The sequence below is a fragment of the Castanea sativa genome, chromosome 3, assembly GCF_040712315.1.
Source record: "Castanea sativa cultivar Marrone di Chiusa Pesio chromosome 3, ASM4071231v1".
In the NCBI taxonomy this organism is placed as follows: Eukaryota; Viridiplantae; Streptophyta; class Magnoliopsida; order Fagales; family Fagaceae; genus Castanea; species Castanea sativa.
Genome location: NC_134015.1, coordinates 4,019,092 through 4,041,182, shown reverse-complemented (window position 1 = coordinate 4,041,182; position 22,091 = coordinate 4,019,092). Strand labels below are relative to the sequence as shown.

At 36.1% G+C, this 22,091-nt stretch overlaps 2 protein-coding genes across 7 annotated transcripts; one reads left to right on the top strand and one right to left on the bottom strand.

Annotated features, from left to right (window-relative positions):
* The first annotated feature begins 7,367 nt into the window (after positions 1 to 7,367).
* On the top strand, positions 7,368 to 10,624 carry LOC142626701 (uncharacterized). Of its 4 annotated transcripts, none has more exons than XM_075800414.1 (5): positions 7,368 to 7,537; positions 7,575 to 7,585; positions 7,969 to 8,090; positions 9,067 to 9,215; positions 10,205 to 10,624. In XM_075800414.1, the coding sequence occupies exons 3-5, from the start codon at positions 7,982 to 7,984 to the stop codon at positions 10,280 to 10,282; spliced, it is 336 nt and encodes a 111-aa protein (XP_075656529.1). In that variant the 5' UTR covers positions 7,368 to 7,537; positions 7,575 to 7,585; positions 7,969 to 7,981; the 3' UTR covers positions 10,283 to 10,624. The 4 variants fall into 4 exon arrangements, with proteins under 4 accessions (XP_075656529.1, XP_075656528.1, XP_075656527.1 ...); XM_075800413.1 differs by adding an exon at positions 7,706 to 7,758 and having other exon boundaries at positions 7,368 to 7,585; positions 7,965 to 8,090; XM_075800411.1 differs by having other exon boundaries at positions 7,369 to 7,537; positions 7,965 to 8,090.
* Positions 10,625 to 11,323: 699 nt separating this feature from the next.
* Positions 11,324 to 14,424, bottom strand: LOC142627483 (uncharacterized). Of its 3 annotated transcripts, none has more exons than XR_012842855.1 (4): positions 14,298 to 14,424; positions 12,954 to 13,858; positions 12,173 to 12,290; positions 11,324 to 11,892 (listed from the first exon to the last, which is right to left on the bottom strand). XR_012842855.1 is itself a non-coding variant. In XM_075801359.1 (4 exons), exons 2-3 carry the CDS (start codon positions 13,477 to 13,479, stop codon positions 12,268 to 12,270), a joined length of 549 nt encoding a protein of 182 aa, XP_075657474.1. In that variant the 5' UTR covers positions 13,480 to 13,858; positions 14,298 to 14,424; the 3' UTR covers positions 11,324 to 11,892; positions 12,223 to 12,267. The 3 variants fall into 3 exon arrangements, 2 of the variants coding, with proteins under 2 accessions (XP_075657474.1, XP_075657473.1); XM_075801359.1 differs by having other exon boundaries at positions 12,223 to 12,290; XM_075801358.1 differs by having other exon boundaries at positions 11,324 to 12,290.
* Positions 14,425 to 22,091: the final 7,667 nt, after the last annotated feature.

Genomic DNA, 22,091 nt, shown 5'->3' with positions numbered 1-22,091 from the left:
TAAACATTTAACTTGGGTCAGGTACTCTTACATTCTTGGATCCCTAGCCTCCATGGTCCCCATTACTTGGCCCACAACTAATTGAGAATCCGAGAACATATGAACTTCCTTTCCCCCCATTCTTTGTACCATATTCATACCAACCAAGACTGCTTCGTACTCGGCCTTGTTATTAGTGGCCGAGAACGCTAATCTCAGTGATTTTTCAAAGACAATTCCCTCAGGGGATACCAAAACAAGTCCAACACCAGACCCCCTCTGGTTGGCTGCCCCATCAACGGACACTTTCCAAACCAAAAGTCATTTACCCGTGATCATGCCAACTGATTTTTCATCCATGTGTGATTCCTTCGTTGTTTCTTCTAACGACGGTTAAGCAAATTCTGCCACCAAATCCGCGAGAACCTGGCCCTTCACCGAGGTGCGTGGCATGTATTTGATATCAAAAGCTCCCAGAATAGTTCCCCACTTGGCTACCCTTTCCGAATAGTCAGCACTCCGTAACACTGACTTGAGAGGCAGTTGAGTCAAAACCACAACGGTGTGGGACTGGAAATAGTGAGGAAGTTTTCGTGTGGTATGGACTACCGCCAGAATTGCCTTCTCCAAAGGCAAGTAACACATCTCAACTTCATTCAAAGATTTGCTGACATAATAAACCAGTCTTTGTACCCCACCGTCGTCCCTTATCAGAACCAGGCTGACTGCATGGATAGCTACAGCCAGGTATGCAAATAGGATTTCATCGACCTCCGGCCGAGACATAATAGGTGGCCGGGAAAGATATTCCTTAAGTTGCTGGAAAGCTAAAGCACATTTCTTGGACCATTGGAATCCTTTCCATTTATTTAACAGCTTGAAAAAAGGTCTACACCTGTCAGCTGACCGAGAGATAAATCTGCTAAGAGTAGCAGTCATCCCGGTCAATTTCTGAACTTCCTTTGGATTCCGAGGTGGTTGCAAACCCTGAATGGCTCTGACCTGTGCCGGATTCACCTCTATTCCTCTATGAGTCACCATGTCGCTTAGGAACTTTTCGGAACCCACCTCAAAAGAACACTTTGAGGCATTAAGGCGCAGCTTGTACTTCCTAAGTATTTGAAAGGTATCGTCCATATCTTTCACATGCATAGGTTCTGCCTTACTCTTCACTACCATATCATCCACATATACCTCAATGGTCTTTCCAAGTTGCGATTCAAACATTCTGGTCATCATCATTTGGTAAGTAGCCCCGGCATTTTTCAACCCGAACGACATTACTTTATAGTGATAGTTCCCTGTTGGAGTAATGAAAGCAGTCTTCTCCTGATCACCCAACGCCAATGGTATTTGGTGATAACCCTAGAAAGCATCTAAAAAACTCATCTGAGGATGCCCGACCGTAGCATCCACAAGCTGATCAATGCGTGGCATCGGGAACGAGTCCTTTGGGCAGGCTTTGTTCAAGTCTATGAAGTCCACACATACTCTCCACTTTCCGTTCTTCTTTTTCACTACAACTGTGTGTGCCAACCACTCCGGGTAAAAAAACTTCTTTAATAGCACCTGCCCTTTTGAGCTTAAGCACCTCTTCTTTGACGGCCTCGGAATGCTCTTTCGAAGAACGCCGAGGTGGTTGCCTCCTAGGAACAACGACAGGGTTGACGTTCAAATGATGGCAAATGAAACTTGGGTCAACTCCCGAAGCCTCATAGGGATCCCAAGCAAAGACATCGATCTTGTCTTTCAAAAACTTCACCAATTACATCTTCTCTTGGTGTGGTAACCGTGCCCCAACTTGGAAGAACCTTTCGAGATCATCGGTTATAATGAACCTCTCCATACCTTCACACATGGCATCCTCTGCTGTCACCGCACTGGGCGTATCCAGAGTCGTTAATTGCTATAAGTCTTCCACAGCCGAGGCTGAGGACTCTGATTTGGCTTGATGCAGTACTGCAGCCGATATGCATTGCCTTGCCACTGATTGGCTGCCAAGAATTTCTTCGATGGATCCCCCCGAAGGGAATTTTACTTTAACATGCAAAGTCGAGGAGACGGCACCCAAAGCATGCAGCCAAGGCCTAGCAAGGATGGCTGTGTATGGAGAATATGCGTCAACCACAATGAAATCCACATCGACCGTTTCCGAGCCACACTGTACGGGCAATCGAATCTGTCCCTTTGGTATAACAACCTTTCCTTCAAAACTTATTAATGGCGAGTCATAGGGTGTGAGATCCTCTAGTTTTAACTTAAGTCCCTTGAATAAGTCAGGGTACATAATATCTGCACCGCTGCCTTGATCGATCATCATCCTCTTAACGTCGTAATTCCCTATCCTCAACGTGACCACCAGGGCGTCATCATGGGGTTGAATAGTCCCAACCTTATCTTCATCAGAGAATCCTGAAATAGACACAATCCCTCTGATCCTCTTCGGCTTCGAGCCTGCCTCCTCGGCCTGGGAGTGTGACACTGCCATCACCCTGGTGGGGCAGGAACCGGTCCTACCAGGTGCAGCAAAGATGACGTTAATAGTTCCTAAGGGTGGCCGAGATGAGATGTTCTTCTAATTATTTAAACCTGACTGACTGCCTTGCCTGTTTGGTTGATACAGGTGCTGCTTTAATTTTCCCTCACTAACGAGCTGCTCTAAGTGGTTCCAAAGGGTCCGACAATTCTCGGTGGTGTGACCTACATTCTGATGGTAGTGGCAAAAAAGATTCTGATTCCGTTTCGTAGGGTCTCCCGCCATCTTACTAGGCCATTTGAAGTAGGGTTCCTTACGGACTTTCTCCAGCAGTTGGTGCATTGGTTCTCGGAATACAGTATTAACTACTTGAGGAGTGGCTAGACCAGATTGCCCAGAGTAATCTCTCCTCGGCTTATTGTTATGGTACCTGTCCGACCTGAAATCTCTTCTCTCCTGCGGGATAACCTTCGCCTTACCCTTACCTTGTTGTTGATCTTCCTCAACCCTTTTGTACTCGTCGATACGGTCCATGAGGCGACGTACACTCTGTACGGGCTTCTTGGTCAAGGATTTCCTTAAATCATGATCAGTGGGAAGACCCACTTTGAAAGTATTAATCGACACTTCGTCAAAATCTCCATCGATCTCATTAAACATCTCCTAATACCTGTCAGAGTATGCTTTCAATGTCTCACCCTCCCTCATGGCCATAGATAATAGTAAGTCCAACGGTCGAGGAACTCTGCTGCATGTAATGAATCGAGATGCGAATGCCCTAGTAAGTTCCATGAACGAATCGATAGACCTCGACTTTAGTCCGTTAAACCATCTCATAGCGACAGGCCCCAGGCTAGAAAGGAAGACTTTGCACATCAAGGTTTAATTCTGAGAATGCACCGCCGTCCTCTGATTAAAGTGGCTCACATGCTCCACCGAGTCTGTCCTGCCATTATAAATGGTGAAGGTGGGCTGGGTGAACCGTCTAGGGAGCCTTCCCTTCTCGATCCTGCCTGAGAAGGGCGATTTAGAGAGTTGGTGTAACGCTCGGCTCATAGCATCATTCCCCAAGCCCCTGGAGGGAAGCTTCCTATGCTTACGACCTGGTAGGTCATCCCCTTTGTAAGAGAAGGTTTCACTGGGGGGAGTCCTAGACCTTGGATTGTAACTGCTTCCCCAGGACCCCTCTGAGGAAGGATTGGACGGGGGTGAAGCCCGCCTTCATCTGACATGGCGCAGCTTTTTCTTAAGGTGGTCAATCTCCCTCTGCATGGCCTTGGCATCATCCTCATGGGTGGCACTGCTTACACTACACATATGACTCGCGCCAGGATATATGGTATGCACACTTCCCTCTCGATCCCTCCGACGCTCAAAAAGATCTTCGCGCTGGGATCCCTGAGATTCCACATGATGCGAACCTATGCCTGTCATGATGTTCCAATTCCTTCCACGCTAGATTCCCCACAAACGGCGCCAATTATAAGTGCACAATTTGTACCTGAACCCAAAAACAAGTGATGGGCTCAGGCCCAATGAGTCTTATACAATGAAATTTGTAGAGTATGGGTTTGAAACCTAGGTTTGGGATGTTGGAAGTTGATTAACTGGCTAGAATGCCGCAATCTATGCAAATGACAAATGAATATGACAAAGGAACCTCCTCGGACGTAAGCCGAGGACAATTTGTATAATACTTCTCTTTCTATGCCAAAGATTTCAGTTCTTAGTTCTTTTTCAGCTAACCAGCCGGTCCTCCTTTCTTTCCTCTCTTGTCTTCTCATATACTTCTTCCTCTTCCTTGTTTATTCCACGTGTCACACAAATCGTCCCTCTAAATACTTGTCCCATCCACCACTTTCTTGAAGTCTTCAAATAATAGCAGGATTGCTGAATTCTACTGTTCAGAGGTCATTTCCCCATTAATGCGGCCAGGGAGGTAGATGCAGGGCCTTTAATGTGGTGGTAGCAGCTTTTCCTCAGATATTTCTCACATGTTCCTACTTCTAAAGGGCACTTAGATCACACTTTTACCCACCAGTTCTTCCAGAACTCTACCTCCAACACGTTTAGCAAGTCCCAGGGCCATTGCTGGGCTTGTCCGAGGACATACTCCTCCTCGGACAACTCCTCGGACCACTGCAGTGCGGACTGACTTGTGGGCCTATGGGCTCTGACCAAACAGACTTGTATTAACCAATCAGGCCCAAAGCCCAAACGTTTGTTCGAACATTTTTACCCCCCACAATACATTTATTCAAATAAAATATTCATTTCTTTAACACTGTCACCTCTCTCACAGACCTAACACAACCTACACAATCACCATCATCAAGACCCACCAACCCACACCCACAATCGCCGATACCATTGACCCAAACCCACAATCACTATCACGGCAGCCTCAAGCTCAACCAAAAAACTAGAAAACAAACCCAGCAGAATAAAAAATGGATCAAAACCCACTTATCAAGATCGACGCCTCCGGCCTCCCACTATGCAACAACGAGAAACAAAGGGGAGCAATCAACGATCAAACAAAGATTAAACAACGAGAAATCCACTGATCAACCTCATTCAACTCGAAAACAACGAGAAACAAAGGAAGAAAGAGGAAGAAAGAGAGAGCGGTGGCGGTGGCGGTGGCGATGGCGATTGGTGGAAGCTAGAAGAAGAAAGATTTATGAGATGAGAGAAAGAGAGAGTCGTGAGCCCAAGAGAGTTGATCTAATGAAATGAGAAAAAGAGAGTTAGGTGAGAGTCAGGTATAGAGAGGAGAGATAAAAAATTATTAAAATATTAAATACAAATGCTATAGTAACCATGCATATATGCACGATTACTGTAGCAATTATGCATTTATGCACAATTTTACACCCACTAATATGAGTGTATTTTTGCTCAAAATGTGTAAAATCAATTACTTTTTTCATTTTGTAAAACTTTACAAATACTAATGGAATGCTCTTAGGGCATATCAAGTACATTAGTCAAAAGCAAAAAGCTATTCTAAATGAACAATAAATTGATTTTCGAAAAATAAAAAGCACACTAAATTATTATTAAAAATGCACTATAAATTGGTTTTTTTTAGGATCATATATTTATTTAGAATTTTATATGACCCTATCGTACTATTTCTCTTGCCTATTTGACAGTGACTATAAAAAATTGCCACTGGTTTCACGACAACAAGTTTATAGCATTTGCATTAAGGTGGAGTTTGGATAGCGTTGCATTGCGCGAGTGCGTCCCTAAAAAGTGGGTCCTATGCACTATTTATAGAACTCACAAACCTTTTTTAAACAAAATTTACATTAAAATTGGGTCCTACGGTACTATTTACAAATTTAAAAATAATTTTGCTATAGTGTTTTCAGTTTTCAGTAATAATCGGTATTCAAACAGACCATAAGTATGTCAAATACTAAATTTTTAGCATTTGACATATTAAATACCAAAAACAAACACTGAGAGCGTTAAAATTGGGGGTATAAAACCTCCTAGATTGCTATTTTAGGGTCTGTTTGGTTTTATTGTTTAAACAACAGTTTTCAGTATTTGAACACTACGACATGCATTTCCACAATATTTTTTAACTCACGCGTATTTCTACAACATTTAAACAATATTACTAGAAATCTCTAATCAAAAAATTCACACACCCTAAAACCACAATTACCTGGTTGGCTTTTGCTAAAAACAATTTAGCAACTATGAACAATAGGTTCTTAAATATAAGAATTACTATAGGTAGATGGTAAAACTAAAATATCATATTTTATTTTTGGGTTGAAGAGAGAGATGGGAGAGAAGAGAGAGAAATAATTTTTTTATATATATTTTTTGATTCTGTATTTTATATTATTTTGATTAGGTTGTACGCAAAAATAAGAAATGAGATGCTACATGTATTGTAAAATGACTTAGTAAAATAAGTAAAGTAACTTTTTAAAGTGTAAAACATATAAATGTTTTAGAAACTCAAATGTAAATGGTCTGATAAACCAACTTTCTCTCTCATCTACAAAAAATAGTAAACCAAAAAAATATTTTAAGTAGGTGACCACAATTTATTGTATAACTTCTACTACAACTTGCTTTGTGATAAGTTGTGAGTGGTAAAAAAAATGGTGGGACCACACTTTTATCACTTATAACTCGACACATAATGAGTTATGACAAAAATTATATAATAAATAGTGGTCCTAAACGTCTTTCATTGTGAAGTAGTATGGTAAAAAGCAGCAAAGTGAAAAAAAAAAAATTAACAAAAAAAAAAAGAATATTTATATAAAATAGTAAAAGAATAGAATACGTGTTATAAGATGTATTATAAAAAGATATATTAAAACAAAAAGTAACTTTTAGATGTATCAAAATAACATTTGTTTTACAACAACTTAATGCTACCTAACAACATTCACATTGAAAATAACATATGTCATATGTAGGGAAAACTTAGCATTTCAAAACTCCCCACGCATCCGGATTTGTAAAAACTAATTATTGTAAAAAAATTTGCAGTAGTGCTATAGTGCAATTCTAATAGCTTAATTTTTTTTAAAAAAAAAAAACTAATATTTTATTTACTTACTTTATCAATTCCTCACCAAGTTTTTGGGTTTTGGGTTTTGAGATATATTATTTTATTGTGTAAAAATATTATTTTAATGTGTTATATTGTAAAATAAAAGTTGAGATGCTGAGAGTATTGTAAAATGATATGATATAATCTATAAAATAAAGTAATTTTTTGGGATATTAAAATAGAATGTAATAGAATTTTAGGATATAAATGCTCTAATGCTCCATTAGCATTTGATGTGCTAAAAAATGCTAAATATTTAACATTTAACCCATCAAAAAATGTAAAACACACCAACATGCCAAATGCCATTTGTTTTGTAGCAATTTTTAACTCAACGATTCTCTCTCTCCTCCCTCTCTTCAGACTTTCTCATTCTCTCTCAGGTTTCCTCTCACTCTCTCGGTAGTGTTTGCGGGTTTTGGTGGTTCCGGTTGCGACTGTGGGTCACGGTGGTCTCGGTTGTGGCGGTGGTTTTATCTCGTCACGGTGGTCTCGGTTGTGGCGGTGGTTTTATCTCGTCACGGTGGTTGTGGCTCTCGGTAAGTGGTTACAATTTTTCTCGTCATTAATGGGTTGTGGCTCTCCATTTGGTAGTTTTTGTGTCACCATTTGTGGGTTTTGTTGGTTTTTCCATTTGTGTTTTTATTATATTTTTGCAGAAATCACAGTGGCCAGTGGTTATGGGTTCACAATAGAGAGAAAAGAGATAGAGGTTTTGGGTTTTAGAGAAATTTACATGTTTTTTTAAATTTTTATTGGTTGTTTATTTAATCTTAATGTATTGTAATGTTAAAAGTAGCAAAAGTAGATTGTTCATTTTTATGCCATTTGAATGAATCACTCTCAAAAACCCCACTTGAGCTCTGAGACACTGTTTCTGGGTTTTTGTTGTTTCTGAGTAAACTCTCATTGACACAGGTAGAAAATAGAAGACAATGGCTTGGAGGCAACTAATCTTTAAAACAAGGACAATCTCAATCTCACCACAGCCATATCAAACACCTGGCTTCTCTAAATTCTTCTCCAAATCGTCCTTGTATGTTGGTAAGCTTTATTTATTTTTGAGGTTTAACACATACCCATTATTCAATTTTCTCTCTTTGTTTGGTTTCCAAGTAAATAAAAGGGAAAAGAAAATATTGGGTATTGTAGTTTGTGCTATTTGAGCTTTATATTGCTGTGTAAGGTTGAAACTTTCGATTTGTTTTTGATTGGGAAGGAGAAAGAAATTCTGGGTTTTGTGATTTATGTTGTTGAGGTTCTTGTAAAGATGAGAGACTTACTGAAAGTTGAGCCAAATGGGTGTTTAAGACTAAGATTGAAGAGTTTGATTTCTTTTATAGTTATATAGTTGCTGAGAAAATTTGAGAGAACTTGGGAATGTGAAAAAAAAAACAAAAAAAAAATTCTGGGTTTAATGATATATGTTACCTGAATTTAGAAGCTTGCCTCTATTATGCTAAAGTTAATATAAGAATTTTTGTTTTTTTTTTTTTGGTGTAAAATGTATTTTCTGCTTCTGTTTGGTTGCTAAGAAAACTGGGGAAGGCATTTCAGAGAAAGAAAAGGATAGTTAATGATTAAGGTTTGTTTTGGCTATTGTAATGAAAAACACACTTCAACCAAGATAAATGGCTGTGTGAGGATAAGATTGGTTCCTTCTAGGATCCTGGATATTGGCAGCCCAATCTAGCTTTTATCCTTTGGTTGGTTGCTGAGAAAGTAGGGAAATGAGAAGAGAAGAAATAAATTTAGTTATTTTTTAAAATTATTTTTCTTTTTGAGTTGCTTGGGTATTATGATTTGTTGGCCTTGCCTAAACTAAGCCAAATAGCTGTGAATTGTGATAGGCTCAGTTAAGGAGAGGTCTTGTTGTCTCGTGCCCTTACTTACAAAGTTACAACTACTTTCATCAAGAAATTGATATATTTTTCTTTGTTACTTTTTGCAATCAAACAGAATAATGAGGGTTTTTAGTAAATTAGATATTGCAATTGAGTTTGAGGTTCTGTTGTTGCAGAGAAGGTTGGCATACCTGAATTTTTGAACGGGATAGGGAAAGGTGTTGAGGCCCATGTGGCTAAGATTGAAACTGAGATTGGTGACTTTCAGAAGCTGCTTGTCACTCGCACTCTCAAGCTTAAGAAACTTGGCATACCATGCCAACAGGTAATCACTACAAAGTCTCCAGTTGTCCTTATCAAACAATGTGCATGTGTGTGCAGATTTCGTCATAATTGTGGTTAGTGATATATTTGTTCAAATACCTATTTTTAGGATTTGGGAGAGTTTGCAATTGATAAATATCACTTTGAATTGCTTCTAAGTCAACCAATATGGTAGATCCATTGAATATTTGACTGGTTTGACTGCCAGAGCATAATAGGAGTGCTTTGTATGTATGTTGGTTTGAGAATGTCACTGCACTGTTCTCTGTCTGGTCTTGTTTCATTTCTGCGTTTGGTCTATCTCAGTGTGAGAAATTGAGCTAGTAATAGTCACCAACAAATTCCATGGATTGTGTTCAAAGCCTATTGGACTAGTGAACTGATTTCTAGTCTGGCACACATATTACTAGAATATCAATACGTAGGCTTTTGACCATGGTTGTCTTAGGTAGATGTCATTTTGTGACTTGGTGGATAGATGGTAATGGTTTCATTTCTACCTTAGACCTATATGGTAACTGTAATTCTGTAATTACATTTTGAACATCAGGCCTAACACAAATGGATTTCATTTAAAAGACATACTAACCAACAACCAAACCTTAGTCCTAAATTTTTTGGGATCAACTATGGATCCTTAACAGATCAGTCAGGCTCAGTGACATTTATAAGATATGCACGGTGAGAAAAACCTATTAAAAAAGAAAGAAAAAAGATATGAACGATGAAATTATGGTATGATAAGGTCTTGTGTATGTATCTCTTATTCTGTTAATAACTAGAAAACGACACTAGTCTATTTGGGCACTGATTCCTCTATAGTGATCCTGGCATTCTGTGCTTCGTACTTATTGAAACTTGTTGATGAAGGGAATACAAGCTGCAGTTTTTAATTAGGATTAGAGGCATCAGTTCATGACATTAGACATCAGTACTCCAAATGGACTTCCTTGCTCCCTTACACTCTGACATTTGATTTTTGTTTTGCAGAGGAAGCTAATATTGAAGCATGCCCACAAGTATAGGCTGGGACTGTGGAGGCCTCGAGCTCAGCCTTTAAAATCTTAATTAGTTTTGGAGTGGCTAGTCATTCAAGGATGAAAGACCAAGATAATTTTCTGGTGGGGTTTGTGATAGCAGGACATTTATGCATGAAACTGTGTTTAAGTTTTGAAGAGTTTGGTGTTTTAATGTTTGTAATCTTATAAACAATTTCATGGACAGAATTTAGTGGTTTAATTCTATGTATTCAATGCATAAACAGCATGATCACTGCATGCATTGATCATACAATTTCTTCTAACCAGCACCCCCTGTTATGGATTTGGATCATTTCAGGTTTTACCTGATACATCCCGTATAGTTTAATCCACCAATGAATGAGATGAATCATGCAAATTGTTTAGAAAATATTGTGGTTTTATTATAAAATGGTATTTATTTATTTACTAGAAATAATAATATTTAGGCAGGTGGCTTGTGTTACACACTGATTGTTTATTTTACCATTAGACCAAGATAACAGTGAGATTTTTTTTTTTTTTTTCAAATTTATTTATTTTTATATAGGCAGGATTCAATCCCAAGCTACAGATTGTGTAGAGTTTAGTCTTTTCCATCTAGTGAGTTGAAATCATGACCTTCCCCTCTTAAGATAGTTTGGCTACATGGATGGTGATTGTTGGTAAAATGATCGTATTTGTTTCAGATTGTTGTGGATGATTACAAAGCACAATCACCCATTGACATATTTATTTCCTCACTCCTGGATATCTCTTCTTTTATCTGATTCAAGATGGCTGGCAGAGAATTCTTTCCAAAATCATTGGCATTTAAAAGGAACTCCATTTTCTGCAAGCCTATGGCAAGAAATATTCACCTTAAAAGGAAATCCATTTTCTGAAAGCCTATGGCAAGAATTCTTGTGAATCCACCACCGTATGCTGTGCCCCATGAGTAATGATAATTTCTGTGGTCAGTTTGGCCATATTACAATGATGCCAGATATTTATGAACTCTGCCACAGCGGCCAATTTCATGAATAGGCTCAATCAGGGTTCAGAGCTCCAATAGACCCTAATAAAAAGACCTATAGATTATCAACACACATTGTTAGGGACTCAAGCATTTATTGAATTAAACAGTGTAACAAAAAATTTAGCAGGATCCAAACACAAGAAGATTTTAGATTTTTCTGCAAATTTACAAAAGCTAAAAAAATTGTAATTTTCTTGCTGTACAAAATTTAATGGGACCCAAAAGACCACAAAATTTAAGATTTTTCTACAACAGCCGAACGGAAGTTTAAATTTTTCTGCACCTGTACAAAATTTAGCATACTAATTGCCAGTGATGCCTTTAGATCATTTCCACCAAGGATAAGTTACCTACTATCTGCAAAATTCTTATCCTTCAAAAATATACATTACTTGCAGAAAACAGGAAGCAAACACCTGCTCTAGCCTCTATGTGCGTGCAAGACTTGGCACAAGACCTCCTCATTCAAAATGCTTAAGTGCACAGACATTTTCTACACTAAAGCTTGATGGAAAGAGCAATATACTTGGGAAACCTATACTCAGGTCCATTGGTTCACTTGCAGAAGCTTGGGTGTCAAAACTATTCATCTTGAATCACACCACCAAATTATAACTGTCGAAAACTTATGAAGCAAAACCCTGCAATCAATATTGAACTATAAATAAACTTGCCAACAGAATTGATCTTTCATTCAGAGGTGGGAGAGAGCGGAAGTGAAGGCAACCTTCTCATTTTTCTCCTTGTTCAGTAAATCTCAATTATCACACATGTATAAAAAGAGCGCTACTTTTGGAGCTATTTAACACAGAATTTAGAATATTTAGCATTGCTAATTATCATTTCTAATCAAGGAAGGTGATGACTATCGGAGGTATCACCAACATGTTATAGAATAGTAAGCTAAATTGGTTAGCCTACCCAAAACAATTATAAAGGGGAAAGGACAAAGGGCTAAGAAGGAGATATACAAGAATCTGCTTGATGCAATTTGAAGAAAGACACTTCTAGAGGCATCACACTCGAGAGCCCAAGATACCTGAAAGTTTACAATATGGAGACACATTATAATTCTTAAATGAAGGGAAAATATAAGCAGGAAAAAGATACAAGTGAAAAGAAATAACATTATATAGGAGAATTGAATATTGGCACAAGTATTTAGCCCCCATATTCCTTATTCACTTTGCACACTCATGATTTGCTTGATTAAACCTTTTATATACATTTGCTACGATTATTACCTTATATTTCTTCTTTTGCAATATTGTCACTCTTGTTGAGTTGTTCTTTTATTTTTAGCATTAACATATATGACAGACAAGCTTTCCCTAAATCTATTCTGAAATTCTACAGATAGGATAGTACTACTACTATCCCACGGTTAAAAAATTCATATAACTATTGAAATTAAAGAGCAAAAGCATCCTTGAACAGGAGAAAATTCAATAAACCGAAGGGGCCCTGTGTTTATTGTGCTATCACTGACTAACAAAGTGAGCATGTAAAAGTAAAACTACGGTTTTTGTTAATCTTCTCCTCTAAAAATTGTCACATAAATGCTAGCTGCTTCAGTGATGATCTTTGAGCACAATGTTATGAATACAAACAGCAAAAAGAAATGTCAACTAATCAATCAGTGATAACATCATGCATTCTTCAAGTGGTAAGTAGTTACTGTGATTGGTAGAGACAATATTACCTTGGAAGATTATCACCAAGCAAAAGAGAAAGGTGATGACTAGTGCAATAAGATTAGTATTTGATGATGATGCCTTGTCTGTTCTCATCTTCTTCATCTCCCTCCTTTGTTCAATCCTTGCACGCCTCATTCTTGCAAGTTCAGAAATTTCTTTGACCAACTTCATATCGGCTGCATCCAATAATGGCCCATTAGGAGGGCGGGGTGGTTTAGGAGGCTTATTAGAGTTCATCTTTTTCCTTTTCTCTTTTTCCATTTTCATCTCTGCCATATTCGCTGCCCTTCCCTCCACCTCCCCTACCAATATCTCCAAATTCTCACCAGAAAGTAATAGATTTTTACTTGAACCAAACCCACTAGTATCCCAAATTGGTTTATCAAAACCAATATATCCATTCCTCAATCTGCCTTTCTTAGCACGCATACTGCTCACATTCAAGTTTTTAACTCCATCCTCTTCACTTGTAGTCTCACCACTTTCCAAATCAACAATTGAATCATTTTCCTCTGAATCACTACGATCCATTACAAACCCAATAGTCCTTTAACTTACCCTCCAACCCTATACCATCAATATTCAAACTTTTCCATAAAAATAGACCCTCCAAATCCCCAATATCAAAACCGCATACTTTCACAAAAAGATAGGAAAACCCACAAATCCTTTTCAGCTAATCCATTTTACTACAATTTAATGAACTCACAATTCAAGTAAATATGATCATGAAACCATCAAAATCACACAAAGAGCCATCAGTTTCTAATTTCTTGACATTCCATATAATAAATTAAAGCTAAAAGGCTTATTCTATCGCTGCATTATCCAAAATAGTCAAAAGGGTATACCAATCTCATCAATATTAACTCAAAAAGAAAATGATCTTTCTCATTCCCATTTCTTCTTCCTGCAATTTGACATGAAACCCAAAATTACAAACTTATACCAATTAACTAAATAAATATTAAACAAACATTCATGAAATTCACAAAGCAACCACATTATTAATAACCCAAATGCCCCATTTGGTTGCAGAAGAAACGCAAGGAAAGCAAAAGATAGAAATTGTGGAAATAAAATTTTTCATTTTTTTTTCTTTAATTTTGTAAGGAAACAAAAACTGGAACTTGCATGAGCCATAAAAAGAGAGTTAAATTGACATAATCAAAAGATGGGTTTTGCATTTTGAGGTAAAGCAAAAAAAATCCATAAACAAATAAGATTTAGATTTCACATACATTCTTTTCTCTTGTTATCTTTTACCTCGGTTTTCTCAGCAACCAAATGAAAAGTAACACACAAGCATTTTTAATCAGAGTGACCTCAATGTTCACCATAAAACTTACCGTTTGTCCAGAGAGAGAGAGAGAGAGGGTTCTGAAAACAAAGAACCAAACCAATGGGCAAACAGCAAACTTTAGCAGACCAGGCTTGTTTGGTAAATACCCCCTTATTACTATTACCAATGTGGTGCTGACTTCTTAGTTCCCAAAATGGTGGTCTTTGTGCCACGTAAACTTCCTATATTGTCTTTTTCTATTGTTGTTGTTGTTGATGGTTTTTGGCCTTTTCTGTTTTACTTTTTGTTTAAGTTTTTGGAGTTTGATTTTTTGACATTTACAAACCAATCTCATGGTAAAATATCTCGTGAGTCGTGAGACTGTCTTAAAGCGCTCTTAAGATATGTGTATTCCGTTCATAAAAAAAAGAAGAAAAAAAGAGTGTATTCCGTACGTGTAAGACCCACGTATAGTTAAATATTTTATAATTAAATATCAATTAAATAAATTTATTTAATACTAACTAAACTAATATTTATTTTGATGAATTAAACACATAACTTAATGAATTAAAACTAATCTAGTTTAATTTTATATAGAGAATCAAAATCATGGTTCAAATATAAAATTTAACCAAAAAATATATTTATTTTTTTAAAAATGAGGCCTAATTATCTTGGTGTGTGCTTGCTAATGTAAGAGATTATGGGTGACTAATGTTGACAATTTACCAAGTAAGATATTGGTGTACAAAAATTGAAATTTCAAACTTTTAAGAAAAATTATTCGTTACTAATGATTAGACACATTTACTAATTGTTTTTCTTTACTGTGTTAAACAATTTAGGGTTTTTATTGATATAATATTTTAAAAACGTTTTTGGAGGTGGGAAAAATAGTGGACAAATCATTTTTTATTTTTTAAACCAATTGTTTTCATAAAATTTTTGGACGTGGGGGAAACCTTTTTATAAAGGGAGTGCAGCCTTTTTTAAATCCCTCTTAGGCTTAGTCCTAGAGATAGCACTGACATTATGAATGTGTTTGGATTCAAGGCTGCGTTTTGCGTTTTGCGTTTCAAGTTTTTTTTTTTTTTTTTTTTTTTTTCCAAGCCGCAGATGTTGACCAGTCTTCCGTGAACAGTGCATCCGTGCACTGTTCATGGACCCACAAATTTCACTTTTCAGCCACTTTTTCATTAAAAATGGGTCCCGCGGTACTATTTACACATTTTAAAATTATTTTGCTACAGTGTTTTCAGTTTTCAGTTTTCAGTTTTCAGCAATAAGTTCTATCCAAACGGACCCTATATATCCACACATGTTATGAGAGGATAATCATAAGACTTTGTTAACAGCTTTTGAATCTATGTTTGACATACAAAGAAGCAACAAAATATACACTATACCTGCATGAGCTGGCAAATATCAGCAAATTTTACAAAAATCATGGTTATAGATTATATTTAATGGCTAAATGTGGTAGGTGAAAGTATAATTCTTGGACCAAGTGGGTTGCACATATAGTAAATAAAACACATACATTAATTTGAAGAAACCAAAACTTAACACGTGAAGAAACTTATTCAAAATCATGTAGCAGATATCAACATAACATCAATGATAGAGAATATTGAAGCAAAAGATTCTTTATTTGATGTAACAAAAACTTAACACAAGCAGAAACTAATTCAAAATACCTCCATAAGTCCAAAACCCCATGTAATATATAAAACTGTCAAACTAATTCAAAATAGCTCCATAAGTCCAAAATAGCCCCATAAGTTGTTATCTTTGTTATTCTCTTTGATTTCATAGACGTTCTCATATTGTAATATAAAAATAGTATATAAGAATATAATGTTATTTTATTATATAACATAACTTGGATAATTTGGTGTTAATTACTATATTTTTTATTTGTACTTTTTTTTCTTCTCATATTATTTTTTATAAATTCCTTATTATTCTCTTTCACATTTTCTCATGAAAAAGTGGTTATTCTCTTTCTCTTTATTTTTTTATTCTTTCCTGCAACTCTATTTTATATTGATGAATCATTGTGATTTTTAAAACTTTATTTTGAGTTCATACGTTTTAGTGTTGTATTTTTTAGTTCCCCATGACAAGTAGCCTCTCTCTCTCTCTCTCTAATAAAATTTAGAGAATAAATTATACATATTCTGTATAAGTTTGATATGAATTTTGATTATTGTGGTGTAGACGACTAAATTTCTTAGTTCGAAATAAATCAAACAAGTAAAATAGTTTCACAAATGCGAATTTGTATTGATAAATATGTGGTACAATTCTCTGTGATTACAAAAGAGTGATCCTTTGATTCGATCTCCTTGAAAGATTTGTTGATTGGAACTGTGGTAATATGATTTTGATTTGAACACAAGATATCCTTCAATTTGGCTGAGGACTGGATCGAAGATCTTTGAAACAGAATTACAACGAATCTCTGGCTATGAGCTTGTTAGAAATTCTTTGTTCTTCGTGTTCTTCGTGTGTTCTTCGTGTTTGAAGGTTTGTGGTGGAAGTTCTTCGGTGCTTTAGAGGATTGATTCCGTAGAGTTTCGTTGATTTATGGTTTGTTGAGGTTTCTGGAGGCTTTTGAGCTTGATTCTGGTGACCTTTGAGACCTAGACGAGTAGTTTGGATGATTTTGCTTCGAATGTTGTCTGTATTCGAGGTTGAAGTTCTTGAAATTCTTAGAGGCTTTGGGGTTTGATTCCGGCAGAGCTTTTGGATTTCTGAACTCAAGATATCTTCTTCCTTTTTCTCTGTCCTCCTAAATATCTTAGGAAGGCTTCTATTTATAGGAGTTTAGGGGTGGGTGAGCGACACGTGGCGGAGTCTGATTGGTGACACTTGTCACAGCCTGATTGGCCCGCTTATGTCATCGTTTACACGTGTTGGATTGCTTGTGTCATCGCTTACACGTGCAGGGCTGCTTGTGTCATTGCTTACGCATGCTGATGCAGTTTCATGCCTTTATTTCAATGACACTTGGAAATTTCTATTGGAATCTGAATAGTGATGGCAAAACCTAGCAGCAGTATGTGGTGCTTTGTAATTGGTTGTACTTTGTGGACTTGGTGGTATGATGTGTCAGCTTGTGATAGGTCGGGAATTTTCCCTCTCTACATGTGGCAATCTCTTTTAAGATAATGAATAATTTATTTAAATAAAAATTATACATACATGTATATATGTATATATTTATTTATTTTGCTTAAATATATAATCAACCTTATGCAATTCGTTTAAAAGTAATGTTGTTAAAACAAATGAATAACCACCCTAAATAGTGGGTTTTAGTTAGCTCAATTGGTAGAGTCTTTGATGGTTGAATAAGAGATTTGGGTTCAATCATTGTCTACGCCAAAAATCGATTAGTGTCTTAGTCTGTTGATAAAGAGTTATCATCAAGAGCAGATGCCATAGGTTGAAACTCTCTAAATAAAAAAAATACCCTAAATGTTACATTTGTATTCATAACCTTTATGTTTAGGAAGACTTTCTCTTAAATTTAGCATTGAAATGCTACATTAATATGACTTAACAAAAGCATAGTAACAATAAATATTATGCTTAAAATTTTAGATATTATGAGTTTGAGATTTATATTTTTTTATAATAAATTTGAATTTAGATTAGCTGCTTTCAACCTAAATATGTCTTTTCCCATCATGTAAGTGCACAAAAATAGATCGAAGTGGACCAAAATGAACCCAAGTGATCCCGATGGACCGAATTGAGCCAAATCGACAGAATAGGAACGAGGTGGACCGAATAGGACAAAATAAAGACTAAAGTGGACATAATAGACCAAATGAGACTAAAGTAGACCATATTGGACCGAAGTAGACAGAATGGATTGATCAGGACCAAATTGGACCTAAGTGGACAGACTAGACTGAAGTGGACCGAATATAACTAAAGTGGACAAAATGAATCGAATAGAACCAAAGTGGAAAACCGAATAAGACCAAAGTGGACCAAAGGGCCTGAATAGGACCGAAGTGGATCAAAGTGGACAGAATGGAATGAATAGGACCAATGTAGACCGAATAGGACCAAATAGAACCAAAGTAGAAAAAATGGATTGAATAAGAGCAAAGTAGACAGAATGGACTGAATAAGATCGAAGTTGACAGAATAGGACTAATGTGAACCGGTGAACCGAATAAGGCCAACGTGGACTAATTGGACCAAATATAACTTTAGTGGACAAAATGGACTTAATAGGACGGAATGGACGGAATAGAACCAAATTAGACCAAAGAAGACAGAATGGACAAAATAGAACCAATGTGGACTGAAAAATACTTTTGAATATTTATAATTTTTATAGCATTTTTGGGGCTCATATTTCTAATTTCTAATGTCTATTTTAGTATTTTATATGTATTTTTTAACTCAAAACTAAAGATTTTTGTCCAAATTTAATAACATTTCATACTTTTCAACCCAAACAAAAAAAGAAAAAGAAATTTTAAGCTAAACTAGAAAAGAAAACCTACAAAAAGAATCAATTTAAGGCTCAATTAGTCTAAAATAGACTGAAGGGGACTGAAATTGACCAAGTGAATTGAATTGGACCAACTGGACCAAATTGGACCGATGTAGACCTAATTGGACCAAATGGGGCCAAAATAGTCCTAATCGGACGGAATAGAAATTGTTTAATTTTTAGGGTGAACAAATTATATTCAAAAAAATTTAGAGGCAAAAATTGTACATTATATTACATTACAAAATAATTATTTGTTTCTACGCATTGAGTGAGTGTGCAACTAGTTCGTTCATAAAAGACAACAAAAAAGTAAAGACAAAAAGAAAAAAACACGCCTTATTATATAAACTGTTTCTCTATTAGTGGAATTTGTAATAGATATTACCTTGAATTTTAATATCTTCAATTTCAGCTTCATATGCATTTATCTTTGCAAAAATAAAATTTCAAATCTATATTGTTGTTGAGGTCAAGATTATGCTAAGGATAAGATGACAGACTGCATTAGATCTTTATATTAATTGGAGTTCCAAGCAATTGAGACCATAGTTTTTCCCCTTATAAAAGCTAAAACCAGTCAAGCTCATATGCTGAAATACATATGTAAGCATTGTAAGGTATGCAATACAAAGTCAAATAAACATTCACTTTGATTTAACCCCTGTTTAACACAAACATAAACTTATTCAAAAATGGTTTGACACCCAAAACTCATGCATCATCATCATCGGAATAGGAGTTTACATTACGTAACAATTTGTCCACTATTACATAAGAAGTACTGGCATTGTGCACTGCATACTTGATCTGTTCCATTGAGAACACTCTGGCATTCCAATCTGGGAATTCGCCAATTGGTTCCTCTATATGCATTCCAACTTCATCAGCCAACTCTTTTAATCCATACCCCTCGATGTTGGGTTTCCTCAGAATCCTAGCAAAAAGATAACCAACCTCAATGCCTGTCCCACATTGTATATCATCGTATTGTAGTGCTTGAACTATGTTACTCATTCCTGTACCGAGAAAACAATAAGTCTCATCAGCCAGAAACTGCTTGAGAGCCTTAGGAACACAGTCCAAGCAGCTTAATTTGATGATCAAACAATGAGCCCCAACACAAAGAATCAACAATTTGCCTGTTGGTGTAATCTTTAAGTCAAGTCCAACAACACTCCTCCCATGTGATGAACGCCTCAATGAATTCAAACCAATAATCTTAGAAACAACCAAAGCAGAATTATCGGCTACAGATACCTCTAGTTTTGAACCATTTATTTCAATTTCACAAAACCTATTTGTGGAAGGTAGTCCCATATGCTCCCCATATTCAAAACAGCGCTTCTTTGTACTAGCAAGAAAACTACAAGTAAAGAAAGAAATTGCCCGGGGATGTTTATATAGAGGCCAAGTCAAGGTGAATTTATTTATCAGAAAAAGAAAAGGTACAGTCAAGGGGAATTTTATTGCTAGAAATTAATTAATGAAGTTGAATCCGAAGGGTTTTTATTTTTATTTTTATTTTTTATGGGAATTAATTGAAGGGATGGAAAGTCAAGAGTTGCATCGTAGAATATGAAAAATTAATTGCTACATATTGCACCGAATCTCAATCCAGGCATACTTTGATCTGCTCATTTGTCAGTACCTTGGTACCACAAGTTTAGCAAGCCAACATGGTGGGCTTCTTAATGCTGGGTTCGCATACTTCATGGGAAATTTGCATTGCTGTGTAATTCAGAAAAAAACCTAATCCAATAAGCTTAAAAGCAATTATCATTACCAATTCAAAAAGCACTCTAAAGTCTCAAGTCTCAACCGGTTGTTGGTCTTTGAGCTCAACCATTTTTGAGTCCAAGAATATTGCCTTCCCTATGAAAAACTTTTCAACTCTAGTTCACATTTTTGAAATACAAAACTTACCCAATGAATTGGAGGTGGTTGAGTAATGAATTGATGGAATTTCTGTACGAATTTGGTCAACATACTTAAATTTGGTTCTATATAAACACGCATATTTACACTTTAACTTTTGTTATCCATAATAAAAATTTGGTGCTAATTTTTTATAGTCTGGCGTGTGACACTAATGTATTTCATCAACCTGTAAAAGGCATAACTTGTGCCTTGGTACCACAAGCTTAGCAAGCCAACATGGTGGGCTTCTGACATACAAGCTCAAAAGCAATCTCACATACAAGTGCATAATAATTAACCTTAAGGTGTAAAGGTGTGACTCTAACTAATTAAGTCCCAATTAGGCACATGAGGGGCATATTGCCACCATTTACTAACAAAACCTCAAATATTTTGGAATTTGGATGCACAAGATATCATTAGATGCTCATACATCTATATACTGGCTTTTGGTTTTGGAGATACTCATGCAAGAAATGTACCACATGAAAAGAAGTGCTGTAAAACTTATTGTATGTGGTACATTTATTCCCATACAACCATTTTTAGATCCGAGAATATTGCTTTCACCTATAAAAAACTTCATCAACTCAAGTTCACACCTGTGAAACGTAAAACCTTTTACTTCAATGAATTAATTAATTGGATGGTCAGCGAAGAAGTGATGGAAGTTCTCGAGTATTTGGTATACTGATGGTATTCCATGTAATACCCAAGTTCAAAAGAGAATTCATTGAATATTGGTCTTATCAGGGATTGCTTAAACTTGGTTTTACTACTTTTGTTCATAGCACAATTTAATATTTTTTAGGTTGGGCTCCTTAAAGCTTCCACTAATGTTAATTTTAGATTCATATGGTTGTTAGACAAACCAAAATCTTGTTCCCAAAAACTACTAAGCATAATCCATCTTGTCAATGGATTGTAACTCTCTTAACTCAGACAACAGGTCATGGATCTCGTAATTTAGTGACATTGTCGGATTTATTCTATCTAGAAAATTAGGTTTTGAAAGCCTCTTTTGTCACTTTTTGAAAGGAAAAAAAAAAAAAAGAAGAAGAAGAAGAGAAGAAAAGCTATCATCATTCATGCTCAAATTAAACATTTATTAAAATGAAACCACACCTAACACAAGGCTATTGTATATATAGTCACACGACTCACACCTTACAAAATTAGTAATTTTTTTCGGTATATTTTGTGTCGGATTGTGAGCCAAATTGTGGTCTCCCAACAATATCTCTCTCACAATGATACTCCCATGACTCGAACTCATGGATAAGTAAAGTTATAATCCAATTTTCAATTTTTATTTTAGAGAGAGAGAGAGAGAGAGAGAGAGAGAGAGAGAGAGAGAGATTGTTTGGTGTGTGCCTATATAAGAGATTATAAGTGACCAATGTTGACAATTTACCAAGT